Below are 25,410 nucleotides of genomic sequence, written 5' to 3' on the forward strand. Positions count from 1 at the left end.
CTTTATGTAATATCATCTGAATTATTTTCCAAATACTTTATATATAAGCACATAAAACATATTTTTACAAGTTTGAAAAGTGATTGTAGTGACTGTACTCTTTAGAAAAAAAATTTCAGGGCAGTCCCGGTGGCTCAGTGGTTTAGCACTGCCTGCAGCCCAGGGTGTGATCCTGGAGACCCTGGATCGAGTCCCACAGGCTCCCTGCATGAAGCCTGCTTCTCCCTCTGCCTGTGTCTCTGCCTCTCTCTCCTCTCTGTGTATTCTCATGAATAAATAAGTAAAATCTTAAAAAAAAAAAAGAGAAAAAGAAAAATTTCACAAGATGGTATTAACGAAGTTTTTAAAATTGAATTTTCATTACTCTTTAACTTAAGGTCAGTTAGTGTTCCTTACTTAGAGCAGAAGTTGTATGTTGTTCAACATTATGCATTGTTTGTATTTTTTTGTAGTCACAGTGTGCCCAGTATGCTGCTGATAGAAGAGAGGAAGAAAAGATGTGTGATCATCTTATAAGTGCTGCTAAGCATCGAGATCACGTTACAGCAAACCAACTGAAACAGAAGATCCTTAATATTCTCACAAATAAGCATGGTGCTTGGGGAGCAGTTTCTCATAGGTGAGTTATAACAAATTTACAAGTAAATAGTAACTCCCAGGTTATTTATGATAGTTAGATGTTAAAGATGATAAACTTTAAAATAATTTAGAAAATATGATTTAAGGCATAAAAGTTATTTGAATTTTCCCTGATATCTTTAGTAATTCCTCTTTAGAATCCTTTAGAAGGAAATCTTAAAATCTAAGCTTTTAAGCTCCAGAAGTCATTTCTAATTTAATAGTAATATGTAATACAAAAAAAATTTAAGGCAAGTATTTTAGACTGCCATGTCATGTAATGTATGTTAATTGTAAATGGCTCTTTTTTTCATCTTCCAAGAGTCAGCTCTACCTACTTATTAAATTTATAGCATTCTTATTTTTTTATAAATAGGTAATAATACAAGCATTTACTATTGAGAAGTAATACATTCTTTTTAAAAATCTTCTTCCATATTTTTCTATTCACTCTTTCTTAGGAAAGGTTTTCATTGCCGATTAGAGCATTTATGATATAATACAAGTAAAACCAAAATTGGTTGTTTATGAATTACAGATGTTCTCCTTGCTAAAGTTTTGTGGGCATAAAATTGTTTGTTTGTTTTTTCCTCTGTAACATGAGGAAACATTTTTTTTAGAAAAATAATAGTGAGTCAGATCACTATATTTCTATTGCAAATGTTCTTCATTTTTATATTTTCATTTTTTTGATCCCATTAAATGATTTTAAGTCTCTGGCACAGTTTAGGAGTTGGTTAATTGTGGACAGACTAGTGAGAAGAATTCTGATAGAAGTGATTTGGTTAGTTAGGGAAGAGCATCGAGAATATGGCCATGATAGTGTTTGACCATCTGTCCTGGTATTTCAGGTGTGAGATAGACTTAGTAAAACTTTATAATTTTTGTATTTAAAGTAAAATTATAATTTTACTTTAAATAAAGTAAAATTCATGACTTTAAAAGTAATCAAGACTCAATATATATTCTTACAATAATAGTAATACTGTGACATCCAGCTTTTATTGAATATTTATTGTGTGCCAGGCATCATACTAAGAACTTTACATGAATTATTTCATTTAACCTTCAGAACATTATTCAAACATCTTCCGTGTTACATTGAAACTGGAGCTTTCAGAGGTTAAATTAAAACTTACACAGTATCAAACAGCTTGTACAGGGAGAGACAATGTTTCACTCATGGTTCTCCAGAAAAACACAAAAACAGAACCAATGGGATATATGTGAGACATAGATAGAGATAGAGGTACAGAAGTATAAATATACATATAGACAGATTTATTTTAAAGAATTGGCTCACGTGATTATGGAAGCTGGTAAGTCTGAAAACTGTAGGATAGGCAGTGAGGCTGGAAACTAAGGCACAATTTTTGCTATAGTCCTAACATGGGATGCTGTCTTTTCCAGTTAACCTCAAGGGTTTGTTTTTTTTTTTTTTTTGATGTTTTGGTTTTTTTTTTTTTCAATTGGTTTATTTTTAAGGCCTTCAACTAATTAGATGAGGTTCACACACATTTTATCTTCAATGTATAAAGATGTACGTGAGTTTGGGGTTTTAATTATTTCATCATGTAATTAAAATACAGCTACCAGTCACCTCCATAGCAGCAGTCATGTGATAATGTGTCAAATGCATCCTCTGCTTAGTTGATCCTTTACTGTGTTTCATTGGATTGACAGAAAGACTGGCAGCAGGACCCCTCAGATATAAAGGTAGCTTCTCTTCTTTCCTGCATATTAGTTCCCAGTGCTAACTAAAAACACATGATTTTCCTGTTACCATCCTTTACCAAATAGGTCACTGAACTCTTAAATCTTTAAGGATGGGTTTTGTTCCCCATAATCTTCCTTAGTATTTGAGTAATTAATAAAGCTCAGTCATTAGATTGCTTCTTTTTTTTTTCTCATTCACTCTCTGGGTAATTTTTATTAATCTTATGGCTTAAAAATACAACCCTTATGTTGATAACTTGCCAATTTATAATCCCTAGTCTAAATCTTTCACTCACCTCCAGACCTGTATATCATCCATCTACCTACTTGGTGTGTCTTCTACTTATAGTATTTCAGATGACAAAACACTTCCTAAGACTTTGTCCCAAACCATCTCTCTCAGCCAAGGGCAACCCTATTCTTAGAGTTTCCCAGGCCATAAATGGTGCTTTTATCCTAATTGCACCTAACACATTACACACTGAGCCGTGCGGCACATCTTAACTGACTCTGCCACAAAATATGTCTAGAATGTCTTTGCTATCCCAAAGGATCTAAGATGATGCCCAGCATTTCTCACTTGTCCCAGCAGCGTTTTCCCTAGTCTTCCTGCTTCTTCCTTGATACTCCTAAAGGCCATTCTCAACACAACAGCCTGGGCAACTTTTATTAAAATATGTATCCTTTTCCTCCTCTGCTCAGAAACCCTCAGAACCGTGCTGTGCAAGATGGTAACCACTAGTCATGTGTGCTATTGAAATGTAATAAAAATTTAATTTAATGTACCACCTTTCAGGTCCTCAGTAGCCACATATGGGCAATGGCTAGCACGTTCGACAGCACAGAACATTTCCATTATTGCACAAAGTTCCATTGGTCAGTGTTGCTTCAGAAGTTTCCTGTGTCACTGAAAGTTAAAAACCTTACAGTTACCTACAAGAAAAGAGTGTACTGTTTTTGATAGAATGGTCGAAGAAGTCCATTCTGATAAAGGACCACTTGGGCACAGAACTGTCTGAGCATTTCAAGCCGAGGGAACAGCATGCAAAAGAAGAAGGGGGCTGGGCCTGTCCAAGAACAGGCAGAGACCAGTATGGCTGCAGTGGAGTGAACCATGGGATGAGAAGGTTATTATCTTTGATAACTCTTTGATAATTCCTCTCCCGCTCCTCTCCCGCTCCTCTCCCCTGGATCATTTTATTCCCATCACTGTGGCTTTTTGCTGCTTTTCAGGCTTTTAGGACCATGTTTACTCGACTTGGAATGCCTTCTCTCAGATAGTCTGTGCAGCTAGCTCTCCCATCTTCTGTTTTTTTTTGGGGGGTGGGGTTTTGGTTTTTTTATGATAGTCACACAGAGAGAGAGAGAGAGAGGCAGAGACATAGGCAGAGGGAGAAGCAGGCTCCATGCACCGGGAGCCCGACGTGGGATTCGATCCTGGGTCTCCAGGATTGCGCCCTGGGGCAAAGGCAGGCGCTAAACTGCTGCACCACCCAGGGATCCCCCATCTTCTGTTTTTAATTCAAATGGTACTTTCTCAAAAAAACCATCTATAGCCACTTCTTACCCCCAATTATTTTATATTATAATTATATATATTATATATCTTATATATTATATACTTATTTATCAGTTATATTCTTTTATTTTTTTGTCTCCCACCAGAATGGAAGCTCCATAGTGGAAGGGATTTTTCCTCCCTTTTGTCCACAGTAGTATTACCTCACACTTAGAATAATCCCTGATACAGAGCTGGTGCTAAATGAATATCCACTGAATAAATTAATAAATGAATACTTGATGTATACCCTTTTTTTTTTTTACAGTGATACTGGTGATGGAATGGAAAAATAAATTAGCCTATTGTCTGGGACAATTTTATATTTCAAATGAAATTATTTTATTAAATGACAAAAAGTACTTATCCTTGCATAAAACCAAAGCTCAGGTTCATCTGGAAAGTGAGATGAACAATTCCTTATTCACTGGGTTAAATGGTAAAATGAATTATTATATGAAAATGCTTGACACCGTGTCTGTCACAAAGTGACTTCTTGTATTTGTTAGTCTCTTTTCTTTTTTATTAGCTCTTTGAGAAGAGCCTTTTAAAAAATACCTTATTTTTTAGAGGAGTTTTAGGCTTACAATAGAAATTTCCCTTATATCCTCTCCTAACACACATATATACCCTCTCCCATAATCATTCACCCAAATAGTGCCTTTTTTTTTTTTTACCAAGACTGAACCTACATTGACATGGCATAGTCACCCAAGGTCAGAGTCCGCAGAGGGCTCACTCTTGGTGGTGTGTCTTCTATGGGTCGGGACAAATATATGGTAACATGTATCATCATTATAATATCATGCGGAATATTGTAACTGCTCTAAAATTCTGTGTTCTGCCTATCCATCCCTGTCTTCCCCTACCCCTGGCAACCACTGTCTTGTTTTGTTTTGTTTTGTTTTGTTTATCTATAGTTTTGCCTTTTCCAAAATGTCATATGGATGAAATCATACAATATGTAACCTTTTACTTAGTGATATGCAAGAAAGGCTTTTCCATATTTTTTCATGCCTTGATGGCTGATTTTCTCTAAGCACTGAATAATATGCCATTGTCTGGATGGACCATAGTTTTTCCACTTACCTATGAAGAGCATCCTTGTTGCTTCCAAGTTTGGGCAGTTATGAATAAAGCTGCTATAAACATCCATGGGCAGGTTTTTGTGTGAACACTGGTTTTCAACTCCTTTGAGTAAACGCTAAAAAGCATGATTGCTGAATGGTATGAAAGGAGTATCTTTAGTTCTGTAAGAAACCATCAGAGTGTCTTCAAAGTGGCTGTGACATTTTGCATTCTCACTACCAGTATATGAAAACTGGTGTTGGTCCACCTCCTCACCAGCATTAGGTATTGTCAGTGTTCCAGATTTTGGCCATTCTGATAGGTATATAGTGGTACCTCATTGTTTTGATTTGCATATTCCTGATGACATGTGATGTGGAACATCATTTCATGTGCTTATTTTCTATATGCGCATCTTCTTTGGTGAGGTGCCTGTTAAGGACTTTGGCCTATTTTTTTAAACCAAACTATTTGCTTTCTTATTATTGAGTTTAAGAGTTCTTTGTATATTTGGCATAACTGTCCTTTAACAGATGTGTCTTTTGTAAGTATTTTCTCCCAGTTTGGGTTTGTCTTTTCATTCACTTGATAGTGTCTTTTGTAGTGCAGAAGTTATTATTTTTTAAAGATTTTATTTATTTATTCATGAGAGACATACAGAGAGAGAGAGAGAGAGGCAGAGACACAGGCTGAGGGAGAAGCAGGGCCCACGCAGGGAGCCCGATGTGGGACTCGATTCCGGGTCTCCAGCATCACACCCTGGGCTAAAGATGGCGCTAAACTGCTGAGCCACCCAGGCTGCCCAGAATTTATTATTTTTAATGAAGTCCAGCTTATGTTGTTTCTTTCATGAATAATATCTTTGGTGTTCTATCTAAAAAGGCACCACGATACCCAAAGTCATCTAGGTTTTCTCTTATGTCAGCTTCTAGGAGTTTTATGCTCTTCCATTTTACATTTAGGTCTGTGATCCATTTTTACCTAATTTTTTTTTAAAATGTAAAGTCTATAGTCTATTTCTGGGCTATCTGTTCTATTGACCTATTTATTCTTTCACCAATACCATATTTTCTTGGTTAATGTGGCTTCACATGAGTTTTAAGTCAAGTGGCATCAGCCCTTCCACTTTATTCTCCTTCCAAAGAGCCTTTTTAAAATAATTTCCCTTGCCACTTAATCACCCTCTAACTTGCGATATATAGATAGCTACAATCTATTGATTTTATTCCTTTAGTGAACAGATAACTCTTGTAGCATAGTGGTAAAGTAGACTTACTCTCTGCCCTCACATAGTTCCTAATAGTCAAATAGAAGAGACTGATATTAAACAAAACAAATGATTATAGAAATAAAAGATGTGAATACAAATTTTGATAATTACTAGGAAAAAATTACAGAGTACTCTGAAGGGAAGGGTATAACAGAGAATCTTCATGTTAGATTAGGGAGTCAGGGAAGAATTCTGTGAAGAAGTTCTGTTTAAGCTAAGAAATGAGCAGGGAATCATCAAAACAGGCGGAGTGTAGAACATTCAGGAAAGAAATATTACAAAGACTCAGAGCTTATAAATAATAAAATGAATGGAAATGAAGCTAGTATGTCTAGAGCTTAGTGAGCAATGGGCTTGAGATAGTCTGGAGAGTAACATATGAGCCTGATGATTTAAAGTCTTATAGATCATATTAAGGATTTGTGACTTTATCCTAAGTGGCATAAAAATCAGTGAAAGATTTTGAATAGAAGAGTAACATGATCTGATTTATGTTTTAAAAGATCAGTCTGGCTGCTTTATTACTGGAAGTAATAGGGAAGTGTGGTCACTCTATTTTTAGTTCAAATGTCACCCTTTCTATTGCATTCCCTGGCTTCCCCTATTTTCTTAACCCAACCTCCTCCTATTTTGTTGGTGTCTATATTGCAATTATCTATGACACACCACCTAATGTTTTATAGCTGTTTGGATGTACGTGTCTCTTCCAGTAGACTTGTAACTTCCTAAGTGGAGGAATTAAATGGTACTTACAGTTACATCTCTGTTATCAAATATATGTTAAATCTGAAGGAATTTCATTTCTATAATGTTATACTTGCTGTTTTACCCAAGCAAATAATTGAATTTTAATGTAAATTTACTTTTATTCTTTTTTTTAAGATTTTATTTCTTTATTTGAGAGATAGCAACAGAGATAGTGAGAAAGAACACGAGCAAGGAGGAGAGGGAGAAGCAGGCTCCCCGCTGAGCAGGGAGCCCAATGCGGGCCTTGATCCCAGGACCCTGGGATCATAACCTGAGCTGAGGGCAGATGCTTTTTTTTTTTAATTTTTATTTATTTATGATAGTCACACAGAGAGAGAGAGAGAGAGGCAGAGACATAGGCAGAGGGAGAAGTAGGCTCCATGCACCAGGAGCCCGACGTGGGATTCGATCCCGGGTCTCCAGGATCGCGCCCTGGGCCAAAGGCAGGCACTAAACCACTGCGCCACCCAGGGATCCCCTGAAGGCAGATGCTTAACCAACTGAGCCACCAAAGTTCCCCAAAATTCCTTTTACTTTTATCTTTTGACTCAATGGTCATACTGACTGTAATTATTTTAGCTTTTGAATTAATATTACTGCTCTTTATTTTGTCCTGAGGAGGAACTAGAATCTGACAACTCTTTAAAAATGCATATTCAAGAATTAACATTTTAAAATAATACTTCATATGTACAAACAGTTTTTCTTTATTTTATATTTTTGGGTCATATTTTCAATTTCTTAAACTACATAGCTAAATTAAAAGCTGGGCAAAGGACTCGATTGACATTTTCCAAAGAAAATATGGGGAAATGGCTAACAGGCACATGAAGAGATGCTCAACATTATCAGTCATTGGGAAAATGCAAATCAAAACCACAATGAGATATCACCTCACACCTGTTAGAATGGCTGTTATCAAAAAGAGAGAACCATGTGGAGAAAAGAGAACCCTTGAGCACTCTTGGTAAGACCGTAAATCGGTACAGCCACTATGGAAAATAGTTTGGCGGTCCCTCATAAAATTACAAATAGAACTACCATATCATTCACCATTGCTATTCTGGGATATATTTGAAGGAAACAAAAACACTGTATTGAAGACATATCTGCAGCTCCATTATCATAGCAGCATTATTTACAACAGCCGAGACATGGAAACAACTTAAGTGTCCATCAATTCAATGAATGGATAAAGTTGTGAGTCATATACATACATACATACATATATATATAACATACATATATATATAATATAACATACATACATACATATATATATATATGATGGAATGTTATTCAGCCATAAAAAAACAAGGAGATCCTATCATTTGCAACAACATGGATGGACCTCACATGATGCTAAGTGAAATAAGTCAGACAGAGAAAGACAAATATTGTATGATCTCACTTACATGTGGAACAAAAAGAAAGAAAAAAAAAGTCATAGAAAAAGAGATAAGACTAACAGTCACCAGACGTAGATGTAGGGGTTGGTAGAGGGAGAATTGGAGGAAGGTGATCAAAATGTACAAACTTACAGTTATAAAATATATAACTACTGGAGATATAATGTACAGCACAATGACTGTAGCTTACACTGCTATATAGTATATATGAAAATTAATGGATTTTCATCCATTAATGAAATCAATTCTAATGGATCCTTAGAGTTCTTATCACAAGGAAAACACCTTTTTTTTTCTCTTTTTCTGTATCTCTATGAGATGATGGATGTTGACTAAACTTACTTTTCTATGGTAATCATTTTACAATATATGGAAGTCAAATTATTATGCTATATGCCTTAAACTTATATAATGTTCTATAGTGATTATATCTCAGTAAAACTGGGGAAAAAAACTACTTTTCATACAAGCATTATTATTGAGATTTTGTATGGTAGAAGCTATATTTATTGATAGAGCAGGTTTGTATTGGCAGCATCTCCATTGATACTTTACACCTAATATCTTATTTTCATTCTAATAACTTTTTAAAGTAGGTATTATTTTTTCCATTTCACACATAATAAATGTGAGTCTCAGAGAAGTTGAATAGCTGGCCCAGTGTTATATAACTAAATAATAGGGACAGGATTTGTATCTAGATCTATGTAACTAACCCTAAAGCCCGTGGTCATTCCAGTGACAAAATTAATTACTGTATTTACTATAAAAAATTGTTGATTGGAATAATGAAATTAAAATCACTCATTAAACATAAATAAGACTCAAAAGTCTGGGGCTTTAGAAGGTATTTTTTAAAGCTTTACAACATCAAGATCTGGTCTAAATAGACAAGAGAACTACTGCCCACAGAGGCAAGATAGAACTTGCAGTCTGAACCTAACAGGGTAGATTGACTGCTAAAAGAAAAATAAATAAACACACATTTTTGGTAGGATGTTAACAGGATCCAGTGTCCTACAACATAATATTTAAGATATCCAGGATATAATCCAAAATTACCTAATATACAAAGGACCTGGGAGATCTTAACCATTTCTCAAGGAAAGACAATTAATGAATACAATCCCAAGATAACCCAGATATGAAAACTTTGATACAAATATTTTAAAGCAACTGTTACAAACACCTCCATGAAGTCAAGGTAAACACTTTTTAAATGAATGGAATGATAGAGGATCTCAGAAAAGAAAGAGAATGTATATGAAAGAACCAAATGAAAAAGAAAAATGTAATATCTGAAATAAAAAATAATAATTTAATGAGCTTAATAGTAGAATAAAGATGACAGAGAAGAGAGTGCATGAACTTGAAGACAGATCACTAAAATTATACAAGTGAAAGACAAACAAAAACGGGAAAAAATGGAAAGTGCTCCAGGCTCCTGTGGGACAATATCAAAAGGCCTAAAATTCATATCATTGAAGTCCTACAGAAAGTTAGGAGAAAGATTCATACAGAACAATTATTTAAAGTAAAAATGGCTGAAAACAAATTCGGTGAAAGATGTCAAGTTAGAGATCCAAGAAGCTCAGGATAAGCTCAATAAAAACTATCCCTAGACATATCATAATCAATCTCCTAAAAACGAAAGATAAAAAAAAAATCTTAGCATAATCCAAAGGAAAAAAACAATACATTATATATATAGGAAAAACAATTCAAATAATTACAGCATTTTCATCAGAAATTGTGGGGCCCACTAATTGCCAAACCAAAATTCTATATTCAATAAAAATACCCTCCAGAAATGCAAGCCAAATAAAAACATTGTCAAGTGATAGAAAACTAAGAGAATTTCTCTCTCCCAGGCATGTTCTCAAAGAAATGCAGAAAGATGTCCTTCAGGCACAAGAAGGAAAAACAAAAGGGGGGAACTTGGGAATTGAGAATAAAGAAAGAATTGTTTTGTTATTTTTTTCCCACAAAGATGCAAAGGCAATTTAATGGAGAAATGATAGTCTTTTCAACAAATAATACTGGAGCAATTGAATATTCATCTGCTAAGTTTGGACCCCTGAACCATGACTCACCTTCTTATGTAAAACTTAACTTAAAATGAATGATAGACCTATATGTAAATTATAAAATTTCTGGACGAAAACATAGGAGGAAATCTTTGCATTCCTGTTTGTGTTGGGCAAAGTTATTAGATACAGCACTAAAAGCCTGATGGATAAATAAACAATCCTACAGTGGACTTTCTCTTAGTCTGCTTGTGCAGCTATAACAAAAACATCATATGGTGGCTTATAAGCAACAGAAATTTGTATCTAACAATTCTGGAGGCTGAGAAGGCCAAGATAAAAGCACTGGCAGATTCAACGTCAGGTAAGTCCACATACTGGTTCACATAGATGGCAATCTTCATGCTATGTCCTCGCAAGATGAAAGAGTTGAGGAATCTTCTTAGGGCCTTTTTATTTTTTATTTTTTTAGTGCCTCTTTTTATAAGGGCCTAATCTCATTCATGAAGGCTACACCCTCATTACCTAATCACTTTCCAAAGACCTCACCTCTGGATACTACCACATTAGATTTGATTTCAACATAAAATTTGGTTAAGGGAGGCATTCAATCCATGGCAGGCTTTACCAAATTAAAAACCTTTTTGTGTGTGAAAGAGACTGTTGAGAATGCCACATTCTCTCAGACTGGGAAAAAGTATTTGCAAATCATATAATCTTACAAAGGTCTTACAAATATAAATGTTTAGAAGTGTAAGTATATATATTTATCTAAGTGTAGTACTATACAAGGGACTTATAAGTACACATATGTGTGTACATGCATATGTATATTTGTATATATGTAGTATATATGTATAAGGAACTTTCCAAACTTAACATTAAGAAAAAAACATACAATTAAAAAGCAAGCAAGCACTTCAACATAGACGATATATAGATGGCAAATACCTACATAAAAAGATACTCACTATCCTTAGCTATTAAGGAAGTTCAAATTAAAAAACAATCAAATGCTAGTATTTCTCTACTACAATGACTAAAATTAAAACAAAAACCTTACAGTGCAAGGGCTGGCAAAGAGGTGAAGTAGCTGGAACTCGCATACATTACTGGTGGAAGTACAAAATGATGCATCCTCTTTGGAAAGCTGTTTGGCGGTTTTCTTACACAATCAAACATCTGCTTACCATTTGACACAGCAATCCTATTCCTAGGTATTTACACCAAGAGAAAGGAAAACTTACATTCATGCAGAAAACTTGTACATGAATGCTCATAGCTCTATTAATAACTGTCCCCAAATTGAAAATAGCCCAAATGTTCTTCAATTGGTGAATGGATATACAGTACATCCATATAATGGAATACTACTCAGCAATATAAAGGAATAGACTTGATACATGTGACAACCTGAATGAATCTCAGGTGTATTCTGCAAAATGAAAGAAGCCAGACTCAAAAGAATGCAAATTGTATAATTCCATTTATGTGACGTTTGGAAAAAAGCAAAACCTTAGGCAAGTAAAACATATTGGTGGTTTTTAGGATTTAAGAATAGAAAGAGAGTTTGGGTAGAAAGGGACAATGTGAGGAAGCATTTTGGGAAGATTGAACTGTTCTGTATCTTGATTGTTTCATGGCTCTGTTTTTGTCAGAACTTATAGAAATGTACACCAAAAAAGAGTGAATTTTTCTGCATGTAAATTAATAAATCTTCAAAAACTTAAAAAATCAAAGGCCAGAGAAGTCTTTATATTTATCAAACTGTATTACATTTTCATTATCGAGAATTACAATTGAATATTAATTTACTGTTTTAAAGTTAAATTAATTACAACTCGGATTATTTCAATTATTTTCATGCCAACATAGGTATATTGGTCATATAATCTAAAGAACAGAAGTTAGGGGATCCCTGAGTGGCTCAGCGGTTCAGCGTCTGCCTTTGACCCGGGGCATGATCTTGGAGTCCTGGGATCGAGTCCCACGGCGGGCTCCCAGCATGGAGCCTGCTTCTCTCCCTCTGCCTGTGTCTCTGCCTCTCTCTCTCTCTCTCTCTCTCTCTCTCTCTTTTTCTCTCTCTCTGTCTATCGTGAATAAATAAATAAAATCTTAAAAAATAATAAAAAATAAAAAAATAAAGAACAGAAGTTAGACTTTTTCTATAACTAATACCTGTTGTAAATGAATTTTCACTGTATGTAGTTTTTAATTATATAGCTTTTAAAACCCTAAAATAAATGTAGTAAATGTGCTATTCCCTAATAAAAATTATGAAATATTCAGAGGGAGGGAAAAAAGAACTTTTTTCCAACAATTTTTAGGTAGTTTAAAGTGTCAAGATTCAAATCAGGAATTGTGGGGGCGCCTGGGTAGCTCAGTCATTAAGTGCCAGCCTCTGGCTCAGATCATGATCCTAGGGTCTTGGGATCCAGCCCCACATCAGGCTCCCTGCTCAGCAGGGAATCTGCTTCTCCCTCTGCCCCTCCCCACCCTGCTCATTCTCTCTCTCTCTCTCTCACTCTCTGCCTGTCTGAAATAAATAAATAAAATTTTTGAAAATAGATAAATAAACCAGGAATTGTGTTCTGCTCTCGGTGCATACAGTTGTTACAAGCTGATCTGCCAGATGTGTGGAGCGTTACAGGGTTAGACTAAATAATCTACTAATTGTGATCTCTATAACCATGTGAGATACAAAATGGAAGAAAAACCTGTGTAGAAATCACATATCTTTATACCATAGCCTGCATTGGTTTAATGGCTGTGAAGTTTCATAGAATGCTTATCCCATAGCTTCCTTCCTAAGAGCTATGTAAATGAACAGAACAGATTCAAATGGGAAAATTACCTACTTACTGGGTTTCAACCTGATATTCTACACCTTCAAAACAAGAGTTCTCATACTCATTGTATCATAAATTTAAAGTCAAAATACTCACTTAAGATAACATAAAGAATGAGCTGGTAGTGCTGTGGAGTGAAAATTGGAAATTCTGACTTTGGAATATTCTGAAACAATCACATTAACTGTCACTTCGTGGCTTCACTTCTGTTTCCCTTATCTTTAAACATTCACTATTGCTATTTATACTGGATATGAACTACAACCACTACACTCAGATATTTATTTATTTCAAACTAATTTGTTCTGAGTCCCCTCCATGGTGCTATTGGAAAATTCAATCTCAGTTATTAATAGGACCCTACATATATACTCCTGGATTATGCAAAGATTCTAGTAATCTTATAAAGCCCTGGGATCCTCATTTTACTTGGGCTCTACAGATATGCTTAGTTTATGCTTGGAGGGGGGTCTGTTTCTGGACAAAATGAGATTAATTCATGGAGCTGTGGCACCAAGGATACAGCCATGTATATTCCTGCTGTTTCATTGGGAGTACATGTCCCCCACCCCCCTTTCAGGACCCTCTTCATACACCATCTTCTTAGTCTTGGAATAAAGTCAGACCTTGGATACTTCAGAGTCTTCACCCCTCAATGGACCCCTCTATGGTCCATTATCTCTTTAAGGATAGTTATGCTACTTTTTTAAAAGGAGTATCTCTTATGCCACCTAAGAAGATAAGAGTAGCCTCAAGTCTCCTAGATTCGAAATGCTGCTTTGTTTTGGAGGGATTGGCATAGAGTGAAGTGGGGATTTTGCTTATTTTTTTCATCCATTTAGATTCCCTGGCCCAAACTTTTCTGCAGCTGTCCTGGGACATCTGTTTGATGCAAAGTGTCTGTAATCATGGAATATATTTTGGTTTTCATTGAGAATTTGAACCTTTGACATTGGACTCACTGTGTTCTAATTGTTGTTACTAATTCTAATTCCTTTAATAGAAAACATAAATCTAAGAGTCATTATGACTTGATGATTGTCTGGATAGGAAAGAACCAAGGATGTTGGCCAAGTTACTCTCATTATTCAGTGGGTGCATGGTAGGGCCATTCTTAGAATTGAAAAACACTCAAGGAAGTAGTATAGGAGGGAAGATGATTATTGAGTTTGACTTGAATGTGGCATATTCTAGTGTAAATGTCCACCACAGAGTTGGAAAATAGAGCTCCAAATTATACTAGGTCACTAGTTATATTTATAATGACTTTCTCAGATATAGCCAAAACATATTTTCCAGTACAAATTTCATCTCTCCACCCTGTAAAGGGCATCTAGGAGACATCCTTGATTTACTTGTTTTAATCCTCCCTTTCCCCATACAGCACACATACACAGATTGTCCATCAACAGGTGCTGTTTGCAACGAATTTAGGATATATGCTTTCTTCTTCCAAGTACTGAAAATAGTAGATTTTTCTAGGGTTGTGTTTTGTTGGATATGTTCATTAAGGGAAAGGAGCAAGATATTAAGATGTAAGAAAATGGTTGAAGTGATAGATTGTGTACTTAGTCTAAGGTAGTTTAGGAAGGAAAGTAAAGAAAGAGAGGGATTGATAGGCAGGTAATAATGGAGTCAAGAAAACAAGAGTTGGTAAGCTGAAAGAATGGGAAGTTTAGGAATGTTTCAATTTAGGATTTTAGAACAAAAGCAGTACAAGGTTGACAATGTGGTCCTGAAAGTGGTTAAGTGGGGTCCAGTAGAAGATCATGGTAATGAGGAGGTCAAGAAACAGAAAAAGAATCTTGCATGTAGCACATATGGTGAATTACCCAAGATAATTTCAGTATTTGCGATGGAAATGAAGATGGTCAGCATCTTTTAAACCTTCAGTAAATAAAAGGAATGGCCTGGGATACTGGTATAGGATTCCAGGTTGGGAGAGGAATAGGTGGTATTACCAAATTCAACAAGAGCTTAAAGGAGTCTCAAAGTTCATTTTCCCTAAGTGTGTGTGTGTGTGTGTGTGTGTGTGTGTGTGTGTGTGTTTAAAAAGCAGGTCCAAATGAAAGGAGTAGAAAATATACTACAGGATGGCAGAACTCTAAAAAGCCTATTAGATCATTTTCCAGGATAGAAGTCTAATGCAGATCACATAGGGAAGAACAATGATTTGAAAGGATGAGGTAATATAAATCAATAGTGATTGTGTAGCTCAAGACTAAAAATGTCTGTAATTTGGCTATGAAGGTGATCACACTGTAACCTTTATAACCCAATTGATTGCTGGGCAATTATTTCTGATGCTTTTTTTCCTAAAATATATAGACTTGTAAAAAGAAGAATGATTATTTTAATAAGTCTCAGAAACAAGACAGTTTATAAAATGCTTAATACAGAGTTATATAAAATATCAAAATGAAGAAAATCAGTAAGTAGATCATAAAATTAAAAATCTCACAAATATTAGGCTACTTTCTTAGCATGGAAGTTTTAAGTTAGGCTTAAAACAGAAAATAAAGTTTTGGATCTTCACATAAATGAAACTTCTATTTGATTTACAAATGGCATAAAGTTTAAAATTTTTGACAATTTACAACAAGTGCCTGGAGTTAAAGGGTGATGATCACAATCCCTTTGCCATTCATTGGGCTACTAATTAAAATATGCATTTGTGAAACTGTAGGAAATATTTCTCAAGCAGTAACGTCTGCTGTCTTGGCAGATCACATTTTTGCTGGAATCACTGAAGATGCTACCATACTAGGCTGTCAAGAAAAATCTCTGGACTTCTTTAATGTTATTGTTTTTATAATCTTGTATTTTAGATTAAACATTTTTCATTAAATATCACTGTATTCCCTAAAATAATATGTTCAATCCAACTTTTTGAAAATCACAAACATATAAAAATATTTCATAATTTGATTTCAAACAGTATTTTTCTCCATAAAGATCCTTTTTCAAACAGTATTTTTCTCCATAAAGATCCTTAATACATATAATATATATTTTTGTTTTTCTAAATGGAATCAGTATATTAGTTTACAGTGACGTTGCTCTATATTATATGCACACTAAAGTCTTATGCATTAGATTTTGAGGTGTTTTTGCTGTTTGTGTTCACAAGTAGTTTACTGTCTTTTGTCAGTAATAAGGGCTGCCTGTTTAGTTGGAAAGTGCCATTGCCCTAGAGTGCTGTATTTTGAAGTCATCTGTCATGGATACATTGTAGAGAGAAGACTATTTATGTTTATGGCATTTTAAATAACTAAGTTAAACCCTTTGGAATATAGAGAAATGGCTTGTTTACTGTCATCACTGTACACTTAATCTTGTGACCCTGTCATGATAGCATTCCCATAAATCTCCCTGTGGGTAGTTCAATAAAACAGATGAACATCAAAATGTAATGATTGTTTCAGCTTTAGGAATTAGGTATGTGATGGAATAAATACGGCCTGGATAGTACAGTTACAGAAGCATTTTTACCACTCCCTTTTTCTAATAAGCAATACTGGAAAATAATTATAGATGATAGTTTGTATTCTATTTTAAGATAATATTTGCAATATCTAGTAGTCATATCATTAAAAGAAACAGAAAATGGATAAAAATAATATGTATATTATGATATTTTTAAAGCAGTTTAAATTTGTTGGTATCTTGAAAACTGTAAAAATAATAAAATTGTTTTCTGCAAAGATTTTAATGTAATTTTATATTGTGTTTTCATTATATTACATCATTATTTTCTCTATATTCACTTCTTTAAAAATACTTGCAATTATACAATTTCTCAAATATAAATTTTTTACTTCAGTAATTTTTTTTAAGATTGTATTTATTTATTAATGAGAGACAGAAAGAGAGGCAGAGACACAGGCAGAGGGAGAAGCAGGCACCCATGCAGGGAGCCCGATGTAGGACTCCATTCTGGGACTCCAGGATCACTCCCTGAGCCAAAGGCAGACACTCAACCTCTGAGCCACCCAGGCGTCCCTTCAGTGTTTTTTTTTACCCTGCCCATTTTGTAAGCAACTATTGAGGCCTTCAGGGAAGAAAATTGAGGACATTGAGGCATTCAAGAAAAAAAATATATATATATGTATGTATATATGTATATATATATATATACACACACACATATATACACACACACACACATCACTAAGATAAATTAATGGAAGAAACTAAAAGAACTTAACACCCATTTCTCACTATATTGCATTTCCAGAGACCACGTCCACAAGTGGAAGAAAATCCCAACTTTGTTTCACCATCCTTTGAACACTGGAATGCTGTTAATACTCTCATTGCTTAGATAATAGAACTTTAGGATGAAATGATCTTAAAGCAAGTTACATTTGTCTCCCAATTTCCATATGTAAAAAACTTTTTGTCAGTTTAGTTTGTTGTGATGAACCCTCTAATCCTTCTTTCCAAGAGGATTTTGTACTTTGGCTACTATTAATCCAATTTGCATGATAATGATAAATTCTAAACACCAGAAGTGTGCTGTATAATGTCAAATCTGTGGGGGGAAAGCATAGCATTTGTATTTTTATACAGGTTATTATAAAAATATGTATCACAGAAGATCTACTTAAAAAACAACTCTCCTAAGCATTTTCAGTACCAATCCAGGCAGAGAACCAAGAAAAATGAAAAATTCTGAAGCCTGTCAGAAAAAAAAGGCCAATTACTAATATAATATAAGACCCCAGAAAAATAAGGTGAATGAGATATCTTTACTACTTAAATCTTTGACCATTAGCATCAAGTTGAAAAATAATCTTCCATAAAGAGAAGAATGATGTGTATTACTACATACATGATCAGCTACTTTACTTACAGTTTTGGCAACTAAGTCCTAGAAATACTTTCTTTTATTTTAACAACGTTTCAAAGTGATATGAGCCCTAAAAATTTGATTGTGGACAGTGTTAAGACAGAAACTGTTTTAAGTAGGATTCTTTTCTGTCAGCTATTAATATTCAGTAAATAGCTACCAAATTGCAGTGAAGCAATCTATAGATGGACATACTCTTCAGAGCTAGGGAATGAGGTATTACATGAAAGGATTTTTATGCATTTTCAAATGTAACATAAAACTTAAAAATTAAGTTTGGCTGGCTAGGCAATAAAATATAGCAAATATAAACTATTATTTAGGCATTTTTAAAGTGAATAAACTAGATTTATCCAACTGAGTAAACTGAATGGTTTTTTAAGAACACATTAAAGTACATTTTTAAGTAGTAAATTAACATATGCAATAGCTATCAAAATACATTTTTCACTTTTTTAAGAGCATTTATTAGGTATATGATAATTAAGTAGATAATTAAAGTTTCACCTTACTATAAATATGATGGTGCCATAATCAAAGTTAGGTGAGTATTGATTTCAAATATTAACAGTTCAAAGGAACTTAAGTGATGATGACCTTGTAATTATTCCCCTGAGGAGGAGCATGTATGTGATACTTAGTTTAAAATAAGGCTTTCTTCTCTGGTTAATCCCAACTACTTTTTATTTATCATCTCCCAGATTATCTTACATTAAACTTCAACTTTTGTGATTTATAAAATGACAGTCACCTCACAACTTTACGTATGCTCCTAAGTCAGACTTTGTGACTTCTCTCTGCTCTTCTAATTTGGGTATAATTCAGGACCTACGCAAATAAAATATCTTGCATTTGTTTCTTCATATACCTTGAATTTCTTCAATATCTATCTCTATTCTGTCCCATTTGAAACCCAGCCATTAAAATGCTTTTCATTTTGAAATTGCACTCTCATCCATCTTCCTTCCACCACACAAAATTGCTGGTATTAATTTGGATATTATTATAAATCCCTTCACCATCATTAACACTAGTATTGTTTGCTCATATTTTGAAAACAATCTGAACTCCAGATATTTTAAAGTAGCTCTTTGATCTAACTTGAACATTGAACATTTACATTATTATTAATACATAGTATTACAGCTTCTTAAGTAGGTTGTGAAGATTAAAAATATCATAAGTACAGATGTTAGTTATTATATTTAATCGTTTAACCTATTTTAGGCCCAAAACAATTACAGAGGCCTTAAAGGATATCTTTCTTGTTCTGATTTCTGATAATTTATCTTATAGTTTTCATTTATACTTCTCACTGTTACCTAAGTGAAAAGATTAACTCATTGGCATTGTACATTTACAAATACACAGAAATATATGGCTAGCGTATTTAGTAGAAATAACTTTCCTGAATAAAACTATGATAGGATTCTTCGTAAATACTGTTTTTCTAAGAGAAAGAATATCGCCTATAATGCTGTGAAGTCAAAAATTCTGCCTTTGATTTTAAAACTTCCTGGAAGCTTTTAAAAAATTATTGAAGTTAGAATGTGTATAGATTTCTTTTTTTCTATTTCTCAGTGGTTAACTATTATTAATCACCTTGGTATTACTTCCCTAGCCTTTCAAAAAAGTACACACACAACTTTTGGTGACTTCTACTGGATTATATGTTTGTTTACGTAGTTAAAATATGATTTGAAACTCATAGTATATATTAATTTCTTTTGGTTTTTTATATTTATTTCTTTCATTAGATGAGGGTTGGGGGGAAAGACAGAGGGAGAGGGTGGAAAGAGAATCTTAAGCAGGCTCCACACCCAGCATGGAGCCCAACACAGGGCTTGATGACACAACCCTGAGATCATGACCCGAGCCAAAATCAAGAGTCAGACACCTAACCAGCTATGCTACCCAGGTGCACCAATTTCTTTTAATTTTTTTATTTTTATTTTTTTTTAATTTCTTTTAATTTTTGATTGGCACCTAAAACATCTATTTTGATTCTAGAGTTTTTAGTCATGCCATCTCAACTCCAGGCCATCTCATACCACATATTCTGTGCTCTTTTACTTGCTCAGCAAGTTCTTATTAAATCTGCCAAGTGAAATTCAAGATAGTTGTACTGTTTTTTAGTGGAGTGGTTTAAAAAAAGAAAATCTTAAAAAATCCTCTCCTATTTATTCAAAGAATAAGATTATATCAAACCTTCATCCTCTTGACATGACACATTTACATGTTTCATTCTTTACTTCCACTACAAAAAGATATGTGCAACAGTGGTTTTATATAATACAGACAAGGGATACTCCTTATGTCATTTTGCAAATATCTAGAAAGGTGGGAAGTTAACTTATGTACCAAGAAACTATATATGGAATCCTAGCAGGGATCCCTGGGTGGCGCAGCGGTTTGGCGCCTGCCTTTGGCCCAGGGCGCGATCCTGGAGACCCGGAATCGAATCCCACATCAGGCTCCTGGTGCATGGAGCCTGCTTCTCCCTCCGCCTGTGTCTCTGCCTCTCTCTCTCTCTCTCACTGTGTGCCTATCATAAGTAAATAAAAATAAAAATAAATTTTAAAAAAAAAGGAATCCTAGCATTGGGAAGGTCGAAATTTGTAATACATGATAAAACTTTGGCTTTGTAAAACAAGTTATCTTGTTGTTAATATGTTGTCAGAAAAATTAAGGAACTTAGGGAAAACATTAGGCATGTCTCCTAAATTACTTTTTTCATTCATAGTTAACTGAATTACTATGGCTGTTATTTCCAGTTACTTAGTAGATAAATTGCTGTATCTTGACCAGTTGAAAGGTAATGCTTCTGTGTTTGCTTGTTTGTTTTTGTTTCATTTTGTTTTTTGTTTTTTGTTTTTGTTTTTTTTGCCTTAGAAGTATTTATAAGGGAAAACGTCTGACTAGAATGCCATTTGTCAGGAACTAATTGGGTAACATAACCATAAACCTTTTGATGTTGTTGTTTTATTCCTTTTTTTTTTACTTTTGTTTTTGGTCAAGAATAGGGAAAGAAAAATGACTCATTATTTCCATGATCTAAAGGTTTTACTGCAACAGCTGAGCAGCTCACTTTTATTCAATGCTACATTAACTTTTCCATTAAGGGCCCTGTTGTAAAATACAGAGCCCTTAAGCATTATGAAGTTGCTGTCTGTTATTCGTTCATTGATATGGCTGCTACATTTGAATGTTGGAATCATTCCAGAGTGAATGTCTTCATTACTTTTTAAGAATGGTTTTTCTTTCATCTTGAATTTGGTTAAACTTAATTTCACTGTGGATTAAATGTCTATAAATATTTTTATAAGCCTAAATTTTTTCCTCATTTAGAATTGCTGTCACATAAAAAAAATATATAGAATTGCTGTCACATAAACTACAACATAATTTTGATGTTACTATTAGTCACAAAACCCGGATTTGCATGTGACAAATCCTACTTGAGGAAAAAGGCAAATACTTTGGTGTCACACATGGCCTAAATTTGGTTCATTTTTCTCCTTTTCCTCCATTTCATTCATTCCAGAAATGATCCCAGTTCTCTAGAATTGTGCAAGACCTCAGGAATAGTCTCCAGGAGGCTGGAGTCTTTAGGTGACACTGAGGATGGAAGAAATAGGATGTCCTCCCGATGAGTAGTTAGGCTGTTGAAGCAGAGAGGGATTTAGAGTTGCAGAGTACTTAGGAAAAGGGGTTACAATGTTTTGGGCATGTGCTCTAATAAAGGGAGGCTGTAGAAGAGTTGTTACAATCCTGCTCAGGATGGACAGGTGGTACCCCACTAAGAAGGTTGGGGTGCTCATATACAGAGTAGTATGTCCAGCATTTCTTCCTAGCAAATATTCGGGCCTCATTAATCTTGGTAAAAGGATAAATTCTATGGGGATAAGAAGGCTGTGGCAATCAGGTATCCTGTGTTTTCATGTTTAAAGAGCTAAGAGGGGCAATGCTAGTTAAAACCAAGTTTATGTTTTAAGGAATTTTGTATGTTGACAGGTTGGTTTTGTGTTTTGGGATTTTACTTTATTTCATCTTTTTTTACCTTATTTTATTTATTTTTATATTTTACCAAACAGATTAAAAGAAGAGACAGGCAGTCAGAAGTCCCTACCATTTGTGGGAGCAGGCTTAATGATGTTGATCAAAATCAGTATCAGGCTAATGAGCAGCAAGGACCAGCTGCAGAGCTGGTGAAACACTAAGTAGAGAAAAAAGGTGATTTAAACACTGACCAGTGATTGTGGAGGGAGACACACAGCAGAAGCCATTCCCCTGCCAGTGAAGGACTAAAAACTTTTGAGTCTGGCAGTGAAAAGGAACTATACTTTGGGGATTAGGGTTTGATATGATATTCCCTTCCTATATAGCAATAATATCTATTCTCTATAGTTCTAATGGTTAATTTCCCCAAAAATGCAAATGTTTCCAAACTTTTACCTCTGAAACACATAACGATCATGAAAGAACAAGGTGCTGCCTCTCATTCCATAACCGTGTTAAAATTTACCTCTTTTCATGAGTAAGCCTCTTGCTCAGATCCCAGTTGTCTTTACCTATCCATTCCAAATATTTAGGCTTCTATCTGTCCATAACTGATTTTAAATTATTTTCTCGGCCCAGTGCTTTACCATATCATAATGTCTTGGAAGCCATCTGACTCCTGCCTTTACAGTAATTTCATAGTAAATTCTGATACATCCACCAGTACAGACTTATCTTTATGACTTCTGTCATACCTGTCTTTCATTTATGATATCAAAACAAATAAATAACCACAAACATATACATACAGTACACAAACTCACTCCCTGCCAAAAACAAGAACACTGATTTGGGTCTTTTCATTGAAATTCCTTATTCTTATTCTAGTCTTTACAAATTATTTATTAATCACTCTAAGAGAACAACTTGAGAGAATATCATCCTATCATAGTATCTTTCCAGAAACCATCATAGTTATTCTGATTTCAGTGTAGCTTTCAGCTTAGAACAAAATTGGAATAACAAAATAATAATTCTGATAATGTTATATCAAAATTGAATTGATTTATCATTGAATCTCACTCTCTTGGGGAAAAAAAATCTACAAAATGATGAATGTGCCTGTGTGTGTATGTATATACATATGAATCTAGGAATAGGTCTACACAAATGAAGTTAAATATTTTTCTTTCATTCTGTCTTGTATTTCACAGTCTCTCTTTCCAGAGATTTCTCTGGCCCAGTTGGCTTGGCATGGCCTCTGAAAAAAAAAAAAACCCTAATAAAATAAAGTGTCTCTCCCTGATAGGCATTAATCTATTTTGCTAGTGGAAACACAGGAGTGAATGTCTGTGGTCAAACTAGAAAAATACAGCCAGTTATTATAAACATCTTTTGGAGGTTCCCTGGTATATTTAAATTATATCATGACATTGGCTGGCCATTGCTTATTAAGTTAGCCTTATAATTTTCCTTCATGTGTTGGTAAAGTTAGCCTTATAATTTTCCTTCATGTGTTGGTAAAGAAAGTAAAGTCGGAATTTGGGGGATCTTGGGTAGATTTCATTTTATAAGTAAATCAAAATGATAGATTTGGATTTCAAATAAGCAGTGAAATAGACCGTAGATTATCACAGAGTGAAAGAAGAAGGCAAATGGAGACAGTAATTTTTTTTTTTTACTTTAAAGTGTGACACATACAGAAAAATGCATATATCGTAATGTAACAGATCAATGAATTTTCAAAAACTGAAAACATCTATGCAGTTATCTTAGTGAAGAAACAGCATTACCCAACCTGAGAAGCCCCACTTGTACCTCTCACCCACCTATCAATGACCAGTACCCTAAATTCTAAGACCGTATATTTCCTCTGCCTACTTCTGTATTTATATAAATGAATCACGTAGTATGTCTGGTACCTTTTTACTCAGTATAACATTTGTGAGATTTGTGCCTATTGTTGCATATAGTTTTAGATTGTTTATTCTCATTGCTATATAGTAGTTCGTTTTGTGAATATACTTGAACTTACTTATCTATTATACAGATTTTGACTAGTATGAGCCATATTGCTGTGAACAGTTTAGTATGTGTGCGTGTTTGTTATTTTTTTGATGTAAAATTAAATACATATTTGTTAAGATTATGTCTAGAATTGGTCGTTAAGTTAGAGTATTACTTATGTTTAGCTTTACAGCATTAACGGTTTTCCAGAGCATTTTCTTAGCCATTCTGCATTCTCTCTAATACTTGGCATTTTTGGTCTTTTTCATTTTAGCCATTCAGGTCAGAGTTCAACATATCACATGACAGTCTTCATCTGCATTTGCTTGATGCCTAATAAAGTTGAGTACCTTTTATAATGACCACTAAAGGTCTGCGCATCCACTTTTGTCAGATGTCTGTTTAAATCTGTTGTCTGTTATTCTACTGGATATATTTTTATTCTTATTGATTTGTAAGACTTCATTAAATATTCTGGACCTGAGGCTTTTTTGTTGGATACATGTATTGCAGAAATCTTTCATTATGTGGGTTGCCATTTGCTTTCCTATATCTTGTCCAGATTATCCATTTTTTCTTTTATGGTTAGTGATTTCTGTTTCTTGTTTAAGATATCTTTGCCTACCCGATATCACAGAGATTCTCTCCTAGGTTTACTTCTAAAAGCTTTATTGCTTTGTCTTTCACAATCAGATTTGAAACCCTTCTGGAATTGTGTATGGCAAGTGGCAGAAGTCAAGATTAATGTTTTACCATATGGATATTCATTCGACACAGCACAATTTATTGAAAAAAACATTCTTTTCCTCCACTGTAATAAGATGTCTATCTCAGGGTCTGTCTCTGGACTTTCTGCACTTTCTTTTCAATACTTTTGATCACTTTTTCTCTTCTTGCACCAGGCCCACACTGCCTTAATTACTGTTACTCTATAAATAGATCTTGACACCTGGGAGTACAAGTCCTTCAGCTTTGTGGTTCTCACAGACCCACAAGGTTCACTTGACCATTCTTGGCCTTTGCATTCCATTGTAATTTTTTGGAATCAGCTTTACCAATTTCTGCAAGAAAAAAAAATGTTTTGGAATTTTGATTAGAATTGAGTTGAATCTATAGAACAAGGTGGAGAGAATTGACATCTTTATAATACTGAAATATGCATATCATTTTTATGACCTACAACTCTAAAGGTCTTCTTTAATTCTCTCAGTAGTAATTTGTAGATATAGTGTGGAGGTGTTGTAAATCTTTCATAGGATTTATTCTTAGGAATTTGATGTTTTTTGTGAA

General features: G+C 34.3%; 1 protein-coding gene across 15 annotated transcripts in view; it reads left to right on the top strand.

The window, feature by feature from the left end:
- Window positions 1–25,410, top strand: part of NBEA (neurobeachin) — a 662,404-nt gene that overhangs the window by 359,796 nt on the left and 277,198 nt on the right. For all 15 annotated transcript variants that reach the window (XM_072719992.1, XM_072719993.1, XM_072720000.1 and 12 more), the window contains one exon: window positions 453–619. In XM_072719992.1, the coding sequence (XP_072576093.1) occupies window positions 453–619 (167 nt within the window). The remainder of the gene's footprint in view (window positions 1–452; window positions 620–25,410) is intronic.

This window comes from Vulpes vulpes, chromosome 9, assembly GCF_048418805.1.
Source record: "Vulpes vulpes isolate BD-2025 chromosome 9, VulVul3, whole genome shotgun sequence".
Classification (NCBI taxonomy): Eukaryota; Metazoa; Chordata; class Mammalia; order Carnivora; family Canidae; genus Vulpes; species Vulpes vulpes.